Below are 17,249 nucleotides of genomic sequence, written 5' to 3'. Positions count from 1 at the left end.
TCGTATGTGAGAAAGTTGTCAATCGTACGATAAATAAGAAAAGGAGCACCAATCAACATTTACGAGAATTTTAATGGAAATGGCAATTTTTAAATCTCCAAACCTCTAAAATGTTAGCTCGAGTTTTAAGCTTGCCGCCGTCCGGGTTCTCGTGTTCGAGACCGGGCGCTTATCCTAGCGGGAAAACTGGCTCTGATTCAAATTGTGTTCCGAGAGGGCGCCAGGTTAGCTCAGCGTCTAACCAATTTTGGGTTTCGTGGGTGCATTGCCCTTGAGTGGCCCACTAGGACCGTTGGCGAAGTTCGTGGTTGTAGGGGTCCCTAGCTGGTATCACATCACAGCAGCATAATACACTGATTCGTAGCTGGGATAGGGAGACTCAGTACAGTAACGAACACAAACTCAGTATTTTCGTGTTCTCTTTCAGGCGTCCCGAGTGGCCATAACAGCTCGGGGGGCCCTACTGCGTTGAACCGCTACCTCTAGTCACAAGGCCGAACCTACCCTGAGATCCCGAACAATAATTAAATCACGTAAAATTCAAAGGAAGTAGTAGGGACGGCGTCATATTTAATCCGAAAGTACTTTCGGCCCTCTGCGAATTCTTAAATGTTTTTCGTAAGCAGGCTTCACTCGGATAAGTAGTTTTGAGATCGCGTTGCTTTTCCTGTTGCTTTGCGCACCGTGTGTGTTCCCGAATGGGTGGGAGACTTAAAGTTATCTAAAAGCTATAAAAAAAATATGCAAGTGTTCATAATTAGATCACTTGCTTGGCCTTTTACAACAGAAATAAAAATGTTAGTTAATATGTGGTTAGAAAATTTGTTAACCAACAACAAATCCAAGTTAACTATGGTAGTTCAGCAAAACCCCTCAAATAACAGTATTGACAAGAAATTGAACTGACCAACTCGGTGTGTGAGACCAAGCCTTACCTTACACAATAAGATATGGGAGTCAACAACATAATTGAAATAAAAATTACAACCAAGTAAACCCCGATTTAGAAATGGGACAACCAAGTATTTGCCCAGAGCGCCAGTTTTTGCGGTGAAAAAAAAAAATATGACGAAAATTTTTGAGGAATGGTAAAATTTAGTTCAACATACGGTAACAGGGGCGCTGACAGATGGGGGGGGGGGGTTAGGGGTTCAAACCCCCTCCTTAGCACCAAATCTTTAATTAATTACTTATTCATCACTCATACAAATTTCATATTAAAATTAATAAAATTTTTACCATTACAATATTTAAACTTAAGTACCGAAAACTGCACAAATAGCACTACTTTACAAATTAAAATCCAAATTTTTCCGGGGGAGAACCCCCGGACCGCAAGCTTTATTTCGGAAGGGGGGGGGGGCGGCATGCTTCTTAACACCCCCCATACACAAATCCTGGCTACGCCACTGTACGGTAATGATTCAATCTTCTAGAACACATGTCAAAGGGAAATGTTATTTTATTTTAACTATTGCAGTGCGCTTAAAAATAGGCTTTGAACCAAATATTTTAGAAATAGATTTAAAACTTTTTTAACAATATACAGTAAACTATAAATAATGTTTTATTAAGGTGTTTATAACAGACTGCAACAACCATTGTTTTTTAATTTAATATGAAAAAAAACCGCAGTATTTTGTTGCATAATATGCTGTTTCATAAACTGATAGTAAATAAACTTGAATTGGTAAATTTTATGCTTTTTTTTTGAAGGGGGGGGGGGGTGGTAACCTTCTTTTCACAGACGAGGGAGCCAAACTCCCGATCGTGCATCTTCGGGTGTTTTTTTGTTCATTGTAAATAAATATGGCGGTGTTGATAAAAAGTATACCTACTAATGGTTATTTAGGTTAGGTTAGCTACATTATAAATACTTTAATCATTGTGGACGGTTGATTTGGTTAGGATAGCTACATTAAAGATACTGTGAAATCATGTAAACGGTTTCCTAGCGCTGGATAGCTACATATTAAATAGTTATTTGCTAAGCAACCATAAAATGATTTTACAGTATTTTTAATGTAACTACACTTACCTAATATAACCAACCATCCACAATGTTTTAAAAAATATATAATGTAGCTGACCTGTCATATGCTTCTTTTGACTCAAAAAAAAACAGATACCATTTTATCTTCATTTACTGAATAATTCTTTAAATCACTTCTTGCTAATTTTAAGAATGACATCAAGTTAAACCCGCGCATTTGGAGAATAAATGCCTGCATATTGTTTTTTTTTTTACCCCCAAATAAATACACCTGTTTACAGACTTGACAAAATCAGACCCACAATATTCAAAATCGTTCACACTACCAGGGACTGGGCAGGTGGGGACGCCTGCCCACACCTTCTCCCATTGTGGGCAGGGAGTGGGGGTGAATCAAAAGGGTGCCAAGGCAGGGAGTGGCGACACACTCTCTCTCCAAGATAATCCGCTGGGTTTACGCTGCAGGCTCAGAATGACAACTGACAGACGAGAGGAGGAGGCGGCTTTTCCCCCTCTCACCCTCACGCACCTGTAAGAGGACCAAAAGGGTGGACAAGAGCCCCTCAAAAGGCTTGTACCTCCCCCGCGCTGAGGGGCTTCGCCCCGGTGATGAAAAGCGGCGGCGGACGATATTTATTCTCACCTATTTGAGCTTTAAAATTTTTACTCAGCCAATGCAAGCCTGTTCTGCACCGATGTAGACTTGTAAAGTTCATCACGCAAAACACCAATTTGTGTTGTATTTTGGGAAACAGTAATAATGCAACACTAACATCTCTAAAGTAACTAATGACTTTTTATGTAATCAGTATAATTTTTCAACTCTATGGTGCAGCTGGTTAAAGCTCTTAACGTACCAACTGTGTTGGCAGATGTTCTGGTAATGAAGCCCATATAATGTAGGTATGCATGTGTATTGTGTTTTTAATAAAAGGTAAAAGTTTGGCTTGGTTCGGAAGCTGGTCCTCAACTAACCTGCAGTTTGTTAAAGCAGGTGTCTAAATAATACTTCAAATAAATTTATAACATGTGCACAGAAGTGTATCCAGAGCAAGGCATTGGAGCACGTAACCTCTTAACTAGGTTTTTGGTGAGTGAGTATCGGCAGGGGCGAAGTGGGCGCCGGATGTACCGACACATTTTCTGAAGTCTGCAAAAATTGTGAAATTAAAAGAATAGAAAATGTTATTATAAAATCTATATTAATATAAATGTAAATGTTTGTTTGTACAAAATAGCTATCTCCGAAAAGTTCTTCACAAATTGCTTTGAAATGTTGACACTGTGCCGGGAATTAGGAATTTCGACACGTTTTTTTTCTTCTAATTTTATATAATTTAAATTATTTTTGGAAATTTTATTTTTCTTTATAATTTGGTTACTTTGGGCGATTTACACTTTGTTAGTCTGGTGTACTCCCCTTAGTTAAACTTTGTGCCAGTAGTCTGAAGCACCTTTCCCAGAGACGTATCTGATCTTTTGCAGATCTAAGACTTTGTTGGCTGACAGTTTGAAATTTCCCTCGCTTACAGGCACATCCCAGGCCTGTAACGTTACTTCACTTCATGCCTAAAACTGCATACAGCAGCTCTGGTCAAGCTGTTACCATTTCTCAGAGACGAGCTGACCATAGCCTTGACGTCGTCCGGCCGGAGGCCGTCTTCAAGCCCGACTTGCGACCGCCCGTACTTAGTCCCGCTAACGAAGCGCGCCCCTAGCCACCCGGTCGGAGTCAAGTGAGCTTCCCGCCACTCCGTACCACAAAGGTAAATTGCGGTAATTACTGAGGGCTCGAGTGCCCCTCGCGTAAAGACGAGTAATTAAGGGAGCCCAGTAATTACCCTAATTTTTACAAACTCTTCACAAGATGACGTCGTACCTCCTCTTTATTAAACAAAAAACCCGGGTCACAATCCTGTCCGCGGCGCAACACTCCAGCCATGGCCCTGGTAGTGCTACCACTCGTCACCAGATGGAAGTGTAAATATAAAGAGACAATGTATCATAGTTATTTTATATATGTTATTATTGTAAATATTTAGGTAGATTATTAAGTGTATACTGGTGACGTCGTCCGGCCGACGACCACCCCAGAGCCCGACCTGCACCCGCCAGTATACGCTCCCGCTAACGGAACACACCCCTGGCCATGGCCCACCCGAGTCAGGCGAGCCGAACAGCGATTAAAAGCAAACCCGCGAAAACCTGAGTAGACAAGAGAAGAACCGTACCCATTCCTCCTGGAACATTAAATTAGGATTTTAGCGACAATAAAGTCTCTTCCAGACACACCCATTTAGAGTCTAGCGTAATGAGGTCAAACCTGGCGCAAGAGAGGCCGAGCCTCCCTCGGACGCCATGCCAGTTCGGCAGTTCAGCACAGCTCACGGACTGGGGCGGACCTACGTCCCACGGAGGGGCAACAGCCTTTGTCTTCATCGAAAGTAACGTCCGGTAAATATAGTCACTAATTAACAGAACCCTTTTTTTTACTTAACCTCTCCGTGAGTACCCGGTCCCCCTTTTCGGTCCAGGACCTAATCCGACCGCATCAGTTTAAAGACACCCCGCACCACACTTGGTCAGCGGGGTTGATCTTCAGTATACGGCACGGGCCGCCTCCCGCAACTCACAGAACTTTACTTAAGGTCACGCGCACGGCGCTGACCACAAACCCGCAAGGGAGCTTGGACAAACTTAATTGCGGTGCGTGTTTCACCACAGTGGGCACAACACCCGCGCAGAGACATTCGTATACGGGATTGGCCGTCTCCAACCGTCCACCCCTTAATTCAGTGTATTTTGTTTCCCGGATTTTGTATTACTAACTTACGTTACCCGAGTAACGAGTGCCACGTAACTTGTGCGCGCCCCCTTAATTCAGTGTATTTTTGTGTCCCGTATTTTGTATTACTAACTTACGTTACCCGAGTAACGAGTGCCACGTAACTTGTGCGCGCCCCCTTAATTCAGTGTATTTTTGTGTCCTGTATTTTGTATTACTAACTTACGTTACCCGAGTAACGAGTGCCATGTAACTTGTGCGCACCCCCTTAATTCAGTGTGTTTTTGTGTCCCGTATTTTGTATTACTAACTTACGTTACCCGAGTAACGAGTGCCACGTAACTTGTGCGCACCCCCTTAATTCAGTGTACTTTTGTGTCCCGCCTTTGTGTTACGAAATTACGTTACCAGCGTACCCAGTGAGACGTATGAGACGTAACAGCGTCCGAGGCCCACGTAACGCGGAACACAAACAATACGGCGCCACGGAATAACGAGTAAACCCCCCCCCCCCCCCCCGGGGACCTCTGTAGAGTGTTGTATTGTGTACGACTCGCTCCTATGAATAAAAGGTACGACACCGCCACCTCAACTCCACGTCTCTTATTTAAACATCATCTCACGCAACACCGCCGCCGGCCCTAGTGGGCCACGCAGGGGCACATACATCCACGACCCCAAATTCACGACTAGAGCCTAGCTAGTCTGGCGCCCACCCGGACAATACGTATCAAGAGTCGCCTTTTCCCACTAGGAGCCACACCGGGACTCGAGCCCGAGACCCCGGACGACGGCACTGGGAGTATGTTTTGTAGATGTGGAAATAATATTGTAAAATGCAAAAGATCATCATCATGCAAAAGAGATAGAAATATGTAAAACTTTAACACAAATGGTTCTAGAAGAAACTTGTATAAATTGTGCAGGCTAACAAGCCTAGATAGCTTTCCTCTCTCCCAGCCAATCTGGGAGAATAAATATTACCTCAGGCAAAAGTGGTATCATTGGCTTGAATTCCACATCTTCCTTTCCTCAGCTAGCGACTCTTCGTGAGACCGCGGGCTTTCCGTCTCTCTCTCCATCTCTCTCATTCTCTCGCACCTTTCCGCTAGCGACTCCTTGTGAGACCACGGGCAATCCTCTGCTAGCGACTCTTAGTGAGACCGCGGGCTTCCTTCTACTTCTCTCTGCCCACCCATCCGCTAGCGACTCTACGTGAGACCGCGGGCAATCCTCTGCTAGCGACTCTTAGTGAGACCGCGGGCATCCCTCTCTCCAACTTCCATCCTTTCCGCTAGCGACTCTTCGTGAGACCGCGGGCATCCTCTCTTCTACACCCAATCTTCCTGCTAGCTACTTCTTGTCAGCACGTCCTCTGTCAGCTGCACTGGGCCGAACGGTCCACTCCCGCCTCAGAGTGTGAGGCTGCTCTACCAAAGAGCTGGCGCCGGGCAAACAACACAACAACTGAACGACCGAGCGACGTCCACCCCGTCTCCACAGCTTCACCAGAGACGAGGCCGCGACAAAGAAAAGTGTGTCGTTGGAGTGTGCCACTTACTTCCGTGGGGAACTTGAAATCACACGTAGCAAGTGCTCCCTTTGCGGCCTTCCGCCTAAACTAATTAAATGACTCTTCCATCATCATTTCCCCCCCCCCCCTCATCATTCTAACTTGTCTGTAACTGCTGGAGTAGTTGGTTAACTAACAAACAGTCTCCAGCTTGACTCTCCTTCCTTTTAAGTACATTTAAATACAATTAATGTAACTACGATTATTATAGGCCTTCCGCCATTAGAATTAAGCCTTGGTAATTATTGTGTGAACATTGTAGGGGTTATGATCTCTTTAAGTTATCTTTAAATAAATATAACAGTAAACTGCGAACTTTGGCGCGCGGGATCAGCCTACCTCTCCCCCGCGCCAAGGCTAGCACGCCAGTATCGAACTACTCGCGAACCGGGCTGGACGTCCTTAGTGCCACGGGAAGCCAGCATCGCTTTCCAACCACCAAGTAACGCTGGTAAATATAGTCACTAACCAAACCTTCCTTTTTCAGCTTCCCATGTGCGTCCGCGCAGTGGAGTAGCCAGGATTTGTGTATAGGGGGTGTTAAGAAGCATGCGGCCTTCCCCCTCCGTATAAAAGCGGGGGGTCCGGGGGTCCTCCCCCGGAAAAATTTGGATTTTAAGATGTAAAATAGTGCTATTTTAGCAGTTTTTGGTACTTAATTTTAAATATTGTAATGGTAAGAATTTTATTAGTTTTAATATGAAATTTGTTTAAGTGATGAATAAGAAATTAATTAAAGATTTGTTGCTAAGGGGGGGGGGTTTGAACCCCTAAACCCCCCCCCCCCTGGCTACGCCCCTGCGTCCGCGTTCATTTACGGTGCAGGGCTTAACCCGGCCGCTCCAATTTAAACTGGGCGACGCGACTCCGGTCCACCGCGCAGTGTCTATTTACGGTACGGGCCGACTCCCGCCCCTCATTTACTACAAGTAATAACATCGCGCACACAAGTGCCGATGCTAACTTCATGGGCATTCGCAAGTAATTTAACACGGACCGCGGCTCACACAAGTGACCCGGCCGCTGCTAAGAACTAAGCTTACGGGATTGGCCGCCCCCAATCACCCCCCTTCCCCCCGTTGCTATGGGTGGAAATGGCGTAAGGGCGGAACTTTCAAGTGTATAATGTAAAGTATAGTGCCTCTCAAATTGTGTGAACTGTAACGTGTAACTCAGTGCTCACAGCGCAAAAGGGGTCAGCCCCGAATAAAACCTAGTAACGTAATCAATTGTGTTCTTCCGTAGTGTTGCTTGCCCCCTCCAGCTAGGGATCAGTGTACTATATTGTGTAAGGAGAGTACTGGATAACTAGCTCTACGAGAACCCCCCTTTTAAATTCAATCACAGCCGAAGGCCTAGTAGTCCACACCGGGGCAGAAAGTATCCACGCCCAAAACCATTGGTTAACGACTGTGCTAGCCTGGCGCCCACCGGAACATACCCACACACCACCAACTCCCACTAGGCCCCGCCCAGGTCTCGAAGCCAAGACCGCGGGTGACGGCAGCCTTTACCGTCACGAATACGTATTAGGTTCTCTCCTCGAAAAGCACGTCATGGACACTCGTTCTCAGCGTCGTTGCACTTTTTGTTAACCCCCCTCTCCTTCAGTTCTAAGAATTCGCCTAAGACCAATGACCGGTCAGAAACCCCTACAACAGCGACCGTCTCCAAGGACGCCTTGCATAAAAAATATGTGTGCAAAGATGGACCACCCCACGACATCTCGCGGCAGAAACAGTAACTTATTATCTTGGCCGCCAGAGTGTAGCACCTGACTGCCCTTTAACCCTTGGTTTAAGCAGACGCCTTGGGCGAGTCGATTCTTTTTTTATTTCAGACACCCCTCAACAGGTAGCACTAAGGTCGGCCAGTGCTACCAACTTCGAGACATCAGTCAGAGTTTTTTTATGACGCTCACTCGGGGAACTTCGGAACCTTTCGGTCCGGACTCCCAGTACCCCCCCCCCCCCCCCCCACTCGTGATTGAACAGTTACTTTTAATTATGAGACGCGGTTCTCCGCGAGACACTTCACTTCGCGTCGCGACTGCAGACGGACCATTTTGCTATTATCGGCGAGTCGACGAGACACTGCAAGACTTCCATCCGGCCGTAACCGACTATGTAGTCGCCTAAATAAGGGATGCTATCCCTATAATTTTTTCAAGTAGTTTAGTCCGTCTGTTTAGTACAAGAGTAATAGTTATTTTTCTTTTAAATTATTTCTTTTGAAATGATGAAAACGACCGCGCCCAGCCGCGTATTCGCGGGATCCAGTTCCTGGCGGGCGACGCATCGGTAAATCGAAGCCTACTTCCCTGTCTGGTGAGTGACGATCCGCGACTTTCCTCAACCTCCCCTTAACTTTTCCGGGCATTTTCTGCCCCGTATACTGTCTGTGTACAAGTTCTGATCAGTTTTGATTCTGACTGTTCCAGACAGGGTCCGAGAGCCGGACGCCGAATTAGCATTTTCATCTCCCTTCTGCAACAGGACAAAAGCGCCCTGGCATCATGTTCCCGCGTGATCTCCGAAACGAAGCCCCGACCTCCGGTGCTTCTGTATCTTTTGACCCTTTTTTGAACTTTCTTTAAATTACGCCGTCAAACAAAGTTAATCATACAAACATAATTTCTGAACTTTAAGTACATACCTCAACTGGGATGGTTTGAATATATTTGTATTTTTTTATTGGTTTATGTATTTTTTAGTAAATGAAACTTTTGATAATTTCATGTACGGCCGACCCATTTTTTTTCCTTTCTTTCTGAATATACCTGAGAGCTGTTTAAGAATGTAATTAATATTGTACGTAAATATTATCTTGTATCTGTTATAAGTTTCCTCAGTATGGGGTAATTATATTTCAGACGGAATCACATCTTGTTTCTATTCATTACTAACATTGCGATTCTTAAAGATCCACCCAGCAAAACAAAAATGGTAATCAGACCGTGGTTTGCTGGTTGTAGAAAACAGCTTTCTCCGAAAAGTTCTTCACAAATTGCTTTGAAATGTTGACACAATGTTGCATTTGTATACGCATGTGTTTTTACATGTATTTTTTTCAATAATTAAAAATTAATAATAAATGAGTACATGATATAAGTGAAACTTCTTTGGCAATTACAAAATAAATTGTGTGCTTTCTCTTTTCTTTCTTTCACATTTAACCAGACTGAACCAAGCAACGCATGGCCGCTACAGATAGTATCTAATAATAATTGTCACCAATCATGTTTTCAGCTGTCTATTACCCAGTTAGTAGTAAATTTGCGCAGCATGCGTAAGTATGAGGCCGCAGTGGATAAAGGAATGAGGATGAGAGAGTTAAAGGGGTTGGTAGAGAGATAAACGCAGGCTCAGGCTAGATAGTGTTTAGTGGTAGGTTGTTCGGAGTTTCAGATATCAAACCCAGCACACAACTGGGTACCTGGTATATTAATTGCTGTTAAGCCGGTTGCAGTATTCACCGTTTCTACCCTACATAAAAAAAAAACAGATTATGTCCCTACATGTGCTTCCCAACCCCTAACACTCCACCACAGTTTGGTAAAAGTAGCTCTGTAAACAATGACTTTAAAAGTACTTTTTTTTTTGGCTATTAGGAGGATTTTGAAGAAAGACTACCTATTTAGCCGTTACCATGGTGTGACTTCCGGAAAATGTCTATAGTTTTTAGTTTCATGGTCCATAGTTCCCGAAATCATACTCGGGTGTGTGTGATTACATACAATGTGTGTGTGTGTGTGTCTACCTGCAACCATTAGTTAAGTAAATTATGAGAATTAACATTAAATTCACATAGCTTCTACTTTACTTCGAAAAATTGTCTGATGATTTCAAACCAAAAACAGGATTAGGGTTCAGGAGGAAATAGTCTGACTAAATGGAGAATCAGTGAAGAAATAATTATTTGTAAAACCAGAAGATTCATTTTTACAATTAATGTTTTTAGTGAGGCCTAACCAAATGTGTTTTTACCCTGATTTTGACTAAACACCATCCTTTCCCTTGTGTTTACCTCAAGCATAATTATTAAAAATAATATTTTGCTCACATATACTTCCAGTACACGTGCAGGACAAACAAGCCAACCACATGAAACAACTTATTTCACATGGATCAAATTCATATAAAATTTCAAGTATTTTATAGTAATAGTAACCCTGATCTATAAATTTGTATGTGAACTGACAGGCCTACAATAAAAACTGTTTCTCATTTGTAAATAATTACTTTACTGAACATTTGAGGGTTTTAAAAAGAAACACAAAGCTGAATTTTTAAACAACATTTATTGTAATAGTCTCACATCAAAAATTGACGTGTAGCAAATACAGAATACTTTTTGTAACATCTGCAATAGGATACCTGAACCATCGTATCATAATGCCATACTGCTGACAATGTGCCAGCATATCACTTGTTAACATAACACAATAAATAAGTCCAAAACTCGAAACAACGAAACGTTGGCACACACCCTACACATGCACACGCGCACACACAACTGATACGATTGTCGACGGTTCAGCTCTTGAATGCAGGCAAGAAACTAGCCTGATAACCTTCAAGCTCAAAATTCAATGGTAACTCGAATTAAATTTATTTAAAACACCAGAGATGAAATTTGTTCACATCAACTTTGAAATTTTCAACCTCTCATAATTGTGGCATAAAATACCAGTTAGTAAGTACCACCTGTTTGCCATCATTGTGGCATTAGCAGTTTAGACATTTATAGTCAAAAATTATCACTACCAGAATCAAATAAGTATTGTAAATGCATTAAAGATAGCCAATAGAAGTATACATTAGGTTACAGATTGTGAGTTGACACAGAGTAATTTCAATTCCATATGTAAGTCAATTTATAATTTTTAAACAACATCCATGACTATGAATGCAAGTAGACTTGCAAGTTTGTCTCTTACCCTTCAGTGAGCGAAGACTCCGCTCAAAAACAGTTTATGGATAGCGATTCATACTGGCAGTAACCTCAATGACAGGCAAGGGTGTAGCAGATGTTAGCGAGGAATAAAGTGAAGTTATGACCACTGACAACTTAACACACACTCCCTTACAAACCTTGTCCCATGCCACAACTGCTTTGTATCAGAAATGTTTGCAACCTCCCTGAATAACACTGTCTGTTCGAGAATGCATCTCATTAGTTACCGTGTTTTATCGCATAATCGTCTCACATTTTATACTAAAAACAAGTTTGAAAAGTAGGGGTGCAACAATAATGTGAAAAAAGCATTTTTTGTTAGGTAAAGTTATTCATAAAACCAAAACCTATTCAAGGAAAGTACTTTCATTTAAAAAGCACGCCAAACAATTTAAATTATTACGTCATGCAACAAAACACATTTTGTTCAACTTTAAATGGAAAAACCAAAACTGTGATGCGAACGTGAGTCGGAGCGCATAACTATCTTAGTACACACCACGAGAAAGCGTCGGCTATTAAATTTAGTTAACTCGGCACCAGACAGAGCACGCGTGTTGCATGCAATCGATGAGCTATTTATACCAATATTCGACTACGTGTGCGCACTCTATATGGAAATCAACAAAACCAAACATGAATGATGCCAACTAGCGCTGGCTACATTTTTTTAAGTGGTACACAGCGGCGCAGAAGACGAAAAGATAAAAGTTATAACGTTTGAAAAAATCTTTAAAAGAAAATTTACACATCAAACAACTTTGTATTTCTGTTAACTAAATAAGTAAGCTGTAACATCCAAATAAATATTAGATTTCAACTTTGAAATACATTGTTTTATACGGGAAAAAACTACCTACACAAAGCACTCTGAATCTAAAAACATCATGTGACGTTTGTGTGAGAAATTTTCTCCCTCCAAATTTTGATGTCCTAAAATTACTGTGCCACGAATGTGTGTGTGCGACGATAAGGCGATAAAACATGTTACTTTTAAACAATCAAGATTTTTTAAACAAAATCCATAGGTACTTTGCACATGCAGTTGAAGATTAAAATTTTGCTTTGAAATGTGTAGGAAAGATTTTCTTTCCCCACTGTTGCGAAAGTAACAGTATATTACTTGTACTTACACAAGTACCTAGTATTTGTGAAAACAATTCAATATTGTAGTACATGGTATAGAGCTGATACACTAGTACTGTATTAGTATTTTACAATACCTAATGAACTTTCATTTATTGATAGCTTTATGAGCAAAAGAGCCACTGTAGGCAGTAAATTTCACAAGTAAATTCAATCATAAACACTGCAACAATAACATTACTCATAACAGCCTTCACCTAATTGGCTGTTTACTCTGTAACAGCTCTATTAAGTTTTGTTAAAAATATACACCACTCATTTTGACAATGCATTCAATCAATATACCATACATGTGATGCTAACTGTATGCAAATCAAATTGCTATAATTTAGAATAGCAATTGGTGAATGTAAAATATTGGTTTACACAGTGATCACTAACCAAACTGGTCAAGATTCTGGAAAGTTAAACATTTCTGGCATTATCCTGTACATTTAGAGCCATATTTTAATGAAATGTAATAATTTTGAATTTTGATTTTTTTTTTCTTTACAACACTGTAGGCTGCCTCCATCTTTTACAGGTAACTATAGCATAAGACATCCACCTCCAGCTGCCTATGCTTTCAGTTTGGAAGACAAAATATTGATCCATTGATATAAAAAAAAACTATGTGGAGGCTATTTCTCTCAGAACCGCATAGTAAAATGTACAGTTTTACTGAAGGAAAAAAACAACTGAAAAAGCATTATCGAGTTAACATATAATTGGCAAAGCTAAGAGATTTGTAACACAAAAGAACACAAAATTAATAAAGTCTCACGAATGGTAAGAAATTTAGACACCAAATAAATGTACACACAAATTCTGTATGAAAAATTGTACACAGATCAACATGCATGCAAGCTAACTGCACATGTGTCTAGTTATCAGAGAACTAAATAAACTATGCTCTGTGAAGAAGCACTGCAGCATGGAATGTTTGGGACTTTATTAAAAACAAACACAAACTAAATACGTATAAACCATAGATAATAATTGTCACAAAAGCAAAGTGATAGCCATTGATATGTTAAAACATCCTCCAGCACTACAAACATCAGCCACATCAGGCAAAGGCACTTTAAAACAATATGCAGTAGAATGCAGGTTGTGTTTTAAAGGAAGTAAAGGCAGGGATTTTCGTCACATGATAATACTTTTAAATGAGGTTTAAGGCAAACAAACCTCCAGGATTATAGTAGGCTGCGAACCTCTTTGGTACCACTGTGCTCATGTGTTACGAGTAATGCCAAAGGTTGGGCACTAACCCTGCCTCGCCACACGAGTACGATTTTAAAGTGCGTGCTACCTCTCTAAGGACTCTTAGAATGCATGCCGAAACTGCAATTATAACACACTCTAGCCCTACCAACCCAGGCAGCTGCTATTAGACAGTTATAGCTTTAAAACTCTATAGTACTCATTTCACTACGAGACTAAAAAAAATCACTTACAACCAAAACAATATTTGATCCAATAAATTGCTCAAATATTCATAAATAAATACTCAGTCTTTCTTCTAAACATAAATTATGACTACACAAAACAGATATATATATATAATTTTGGATCGAGCTTTATGCGTACCACCAACATAAACAAGATATCATAAAAAGTATAAAAATTCTAATAACATAACTGAGAAAGATTAAAATGCAAATTGCTTCTTGATATAAATAAAATACGTTCCATTCTTTTTTGGGCAAGTAACACACAATATGGTGAAAGAATATGTCCAATAAAAAATTAGAACTGCTAATACACTTCAGTGAACAACAGTCATAATTCACAAGACATGTTGACTCAGCATCCCGAAGATGCTTCAGGCACGATATTGCCTTACATCTGAAGAATGTAATAAAAAAAAGTCAACATGTCAGATCACAGGCCAAAGTGATGAAGCACATGCTAAAGATATTCATCCCTTTAAAAAAAAATCTCTGTCTGCACCAAAACGAAAGGCCACTAATGCGAAGTTTCTTCATACATGATGCCCTTCTCCAAGTCCTTGCCGTTCAGCGCGGCGCCGTTCTGCCTGGATTCCTCCACGTGTCTCTCGTCCCGTACGGGTTCGTCCTGGCTCGGGTCGTCCCACGGCTGCCGTACGCCGGACCCAAATGCCAGGTACACTGTCGCACACAGTATGTAGACGCCGGCCGAGATCATGAACACGACCCTCCAGGCCGCCTGCGTCGGCTGCACAGAGAAACAAAGCGAGCTCAGCGACAGAACAGGACACTCCACGAAGGAGCTGGGAGGCAATGAAACGGAGAGGGGGTCGCCGGACGGCGACACAGGCGCCCTACCCACCCTCTCGTGGATGACGTAGCCGGCGGTCATGGGCGCCAGGAGACCCGCCAGGTTGGCCATGCAATTGGTGAAGCTCATGAGGATGCCGGCGAAGCGCGGGGATATGTCCAGGTGGTTGACCTTGAAGCCCGAGTATATGCCGCCGTTGAGCCCGATGCCGATGGTGAGGAGGGCCACGGTGAGGTCGGCGTTGCAGCCGGTGTACGAGGCCGCGATCAGGGCGATGGCCGGGCCGTACTGACCTGTAGCACCACATGGGCAGTTACGTACTCTGCTAATAACTCCTTCAAGTTTACATATTCCCTTCAACACCAACCACATGTTCACTACAGAAACAATGTGCCGAGTCCAGCCTAGCAAAGTCTGGTTCCAAATCAAGTTAACATGAGTCGAACTGACAATTTTTTTTTTTTTTTTAATTAATTTGAGGATAGTAGTGAAAAAATTTAGAATAATAAAAGAAAAGAAAAATATAGCTACAAATCTTTGCTACACCAATGCAGGTGCTACGTAAAGTAATTTTTTTAATATTAGATACGCATGTCTACGTCTGTGTGGTCCTATTTTTCAGTCCATTTTCTATTCCTTTAAGATAGCCGACCCAAATTGACTCTTCAAATCTTCAGTTTCCGGTACTGATTTTACATTTCTGTTACCTCACGTAACAATGCTATTATCACCCAGTAAAGGTAAACAAACTCATTGTTTCAATGTGACCAATGTCTCACGATGTAATAACGCACAAAAAATTAGTATAGTTTACAATGAATTTGGAGAGATGCCATCTTAGTTTCAACAATTTTCATGCCATGATTTATTTGTTCATTTTTGTCTGTGTTAATGTACGATGTATTGAAATATAATTCCTGAAGCTCAAAGTAACTGGCTGTTTCAAACATTTTTACATGTGACCCCTGCATTAACAAAGAAGAAATTTCAAAGAATAACAAAAAAACTTTAATGGCACAAACACAGTTGAAACAATATGGTGTCTTTTAGTTCCTTTTGTGTATTGGTGCTACTGTTTCTGCCGGTTGGAATGTTACAATTTCCAGCAGTTTGTATATTAAAGGCCAATTACAATACAAACAAAGCAATGCAAATGAAACATATTGCATTATAAAACAAATTCCATTAAACTTGACTATAATAAACAAATTCCATTTGAATTACAAGAAAAAGATATAAATGAGTGCCAAAATTGCTGAACCATAAAATTAGAACGTAACTTCACAGTCAGGATTTTGACCCCAGCAATTACTGCCCAATTCCACCCCCCCTCTTTTCAACAAACAAACAAAAAAAAAAGCTAATGCAGAGTGTGTATTTTTATTTTTTGTTTTATGAGACTGTTTTAAATAACCAAATAATGATCCAGTTAAACTTGTTCATATTTTTCTTTGTAAGAACGAACTTGAATTGAGGTTCTTGATGTAAAACTGAACCAGAACCAAACAGAACAATAAAAACCAGGACTGCACAGCCCTATCTATAACTACGGTAATTTTGAAACACACAATGAAAACAAATCAGATTTCCATTTCATTATAAGTATGACAAAACTATCCGATGAAAATAACAATTACTGAAAAGCTGCAACAACTGCACTTTTATTTGTAACTATAAATTCTTCCTTCAGAACTGACACAGCTGGTTTGGACTAACCAGAAAAAAAACCCTCCAAATGTTCACCTAGTTTTGTTTCAAGTATCTGCCAAATGACATTTAACGAGGACTGCTCACCAATAGTGTTGACGATCTTTCTGGTCTGCCCGTGGGTGAACCTGTGGCTGGAGATCATCCAATCAGCAACATGGCTGGCCGCCATCGAGAATATCCACATGGCCAGGTATGGCAGAGCTGACAAGATCCCGTTCTACAAGGCAAGTTATTAACCCATCAGTACGGGGCCAATGTTACATGACCAATTATGACAAAACCTGAACAACACAGGAAAGCATGTCAAAGAAAAATAAGTCCACAGAGCACCGAAATAAAATTAATAAATCATAAACCACCAAAATGAAACTAAAATAATGAAATTATATAAACACTTTAATAAAACTAATCATATAAAACAAAAAATTAATTTTTAATTATTTTAAATTCAATTTATGTTATTTATTCCACATGAAGTTTGTACTAAAATAAATGATTAAATTGACTGAAAAAAAATCACTTTGTTTCAGCTAGCATTTTGTACATTCCTGACATTGTAAATTTTTCTATCACACAAACATTTGGTGATATACGTATTTGGAATATTTCTGACCTCGATATAATTATTACACAAGCTGAATAATAGACTATCTTTATGAATAAATGAAATAAAAACTTATAAAAATAAAACACCACCACCAATATAAAACTGTTTCAAAAATGGGATTGTCTTACAAATTAGCACTCCTTTGTATCTTTCTGCTGCACAGCAATTTTAACACCACCATAATTTAAGAGTCTAACAGTCATTTATCTGTATGCAACCAAGCAAAATGGTTCATTTT

At 40.9% G+C, this 17,249-nt stretch overlaps 1 protein-coding gene and 1 long non-coding RNA gene across 4 annotated transcripts in view; one reads left to right on the top strand and one right to left on the bottom strand.

Moving 5' to 3' along the window:
* Positions 1-8,390: 8,390 nt before the first annotated feature.
* LOC134532734 (uncharacterized) lies at positions 8,391-9,451 on the top strand. Its single transcript, XR_010075175.1, has 2 exons — positions 8,391-8,678; positions 8,792-9,451. It is a non-coding gene; the product is annotated as an uncharacterized LOC134532734 (long non-coding RNA).
* A 1,181-nt stretch (positions 9,452-10,632) lies between these two features.
* LOC134532733 (putative inorganic phosphate cotransporter) overlaps positions 10,633-17,249 on the bottom strand; it is a 174,365-nt gene continuing 167,748 nt past the window's right edge. For 2 of the 3 annotated variants that reach the window (XM_063369530.1, XM_063369531.1), the window contains exons 7-9: positions 16,489-16,621; positions 14,746-14,987; positions 10,633-14,631 (exon numbers count right to left, since the gene is read on the bottom strand). In XM_063369530.1, coding sequence (XP_063225600.1) covers positions 14,401-14,631; positions 14,746-14,987; positions 16,489-16,621 — 606 coding nt within the window. In that variant the 3' untranslated portion in view covers positions 10,633-14,400. Of the gene's footprint in view, positions 14,988-16,488; positions 16,622-17,249 lie in introns of all 3 variants that reach the window. The other variant, XM_063369529.1, reaches the window with a different exon arrangement.

The sequence above is a fragment of the Bacillus rossius genome, chromosome 6 (assembly GCF_032445375.1).
Source record: "Bacillus rossius redtenbacheri isolate Brsri chromosome 6, Brsri_v3, whole genome shotgun sequence".
Taxonomy (NCBI): domain Eukaryota; kingdom Metazoa; phylum Arthropoda; class Insecta; order Phasmatodea; family Bacillidae; genus Bacillus; species Bacillus rossius.
The sequence above is the reverse complement of the archived record's forward strand: the minus strand, read 5'-3'. Positions and strand labels throughout refer to the sequence as shown.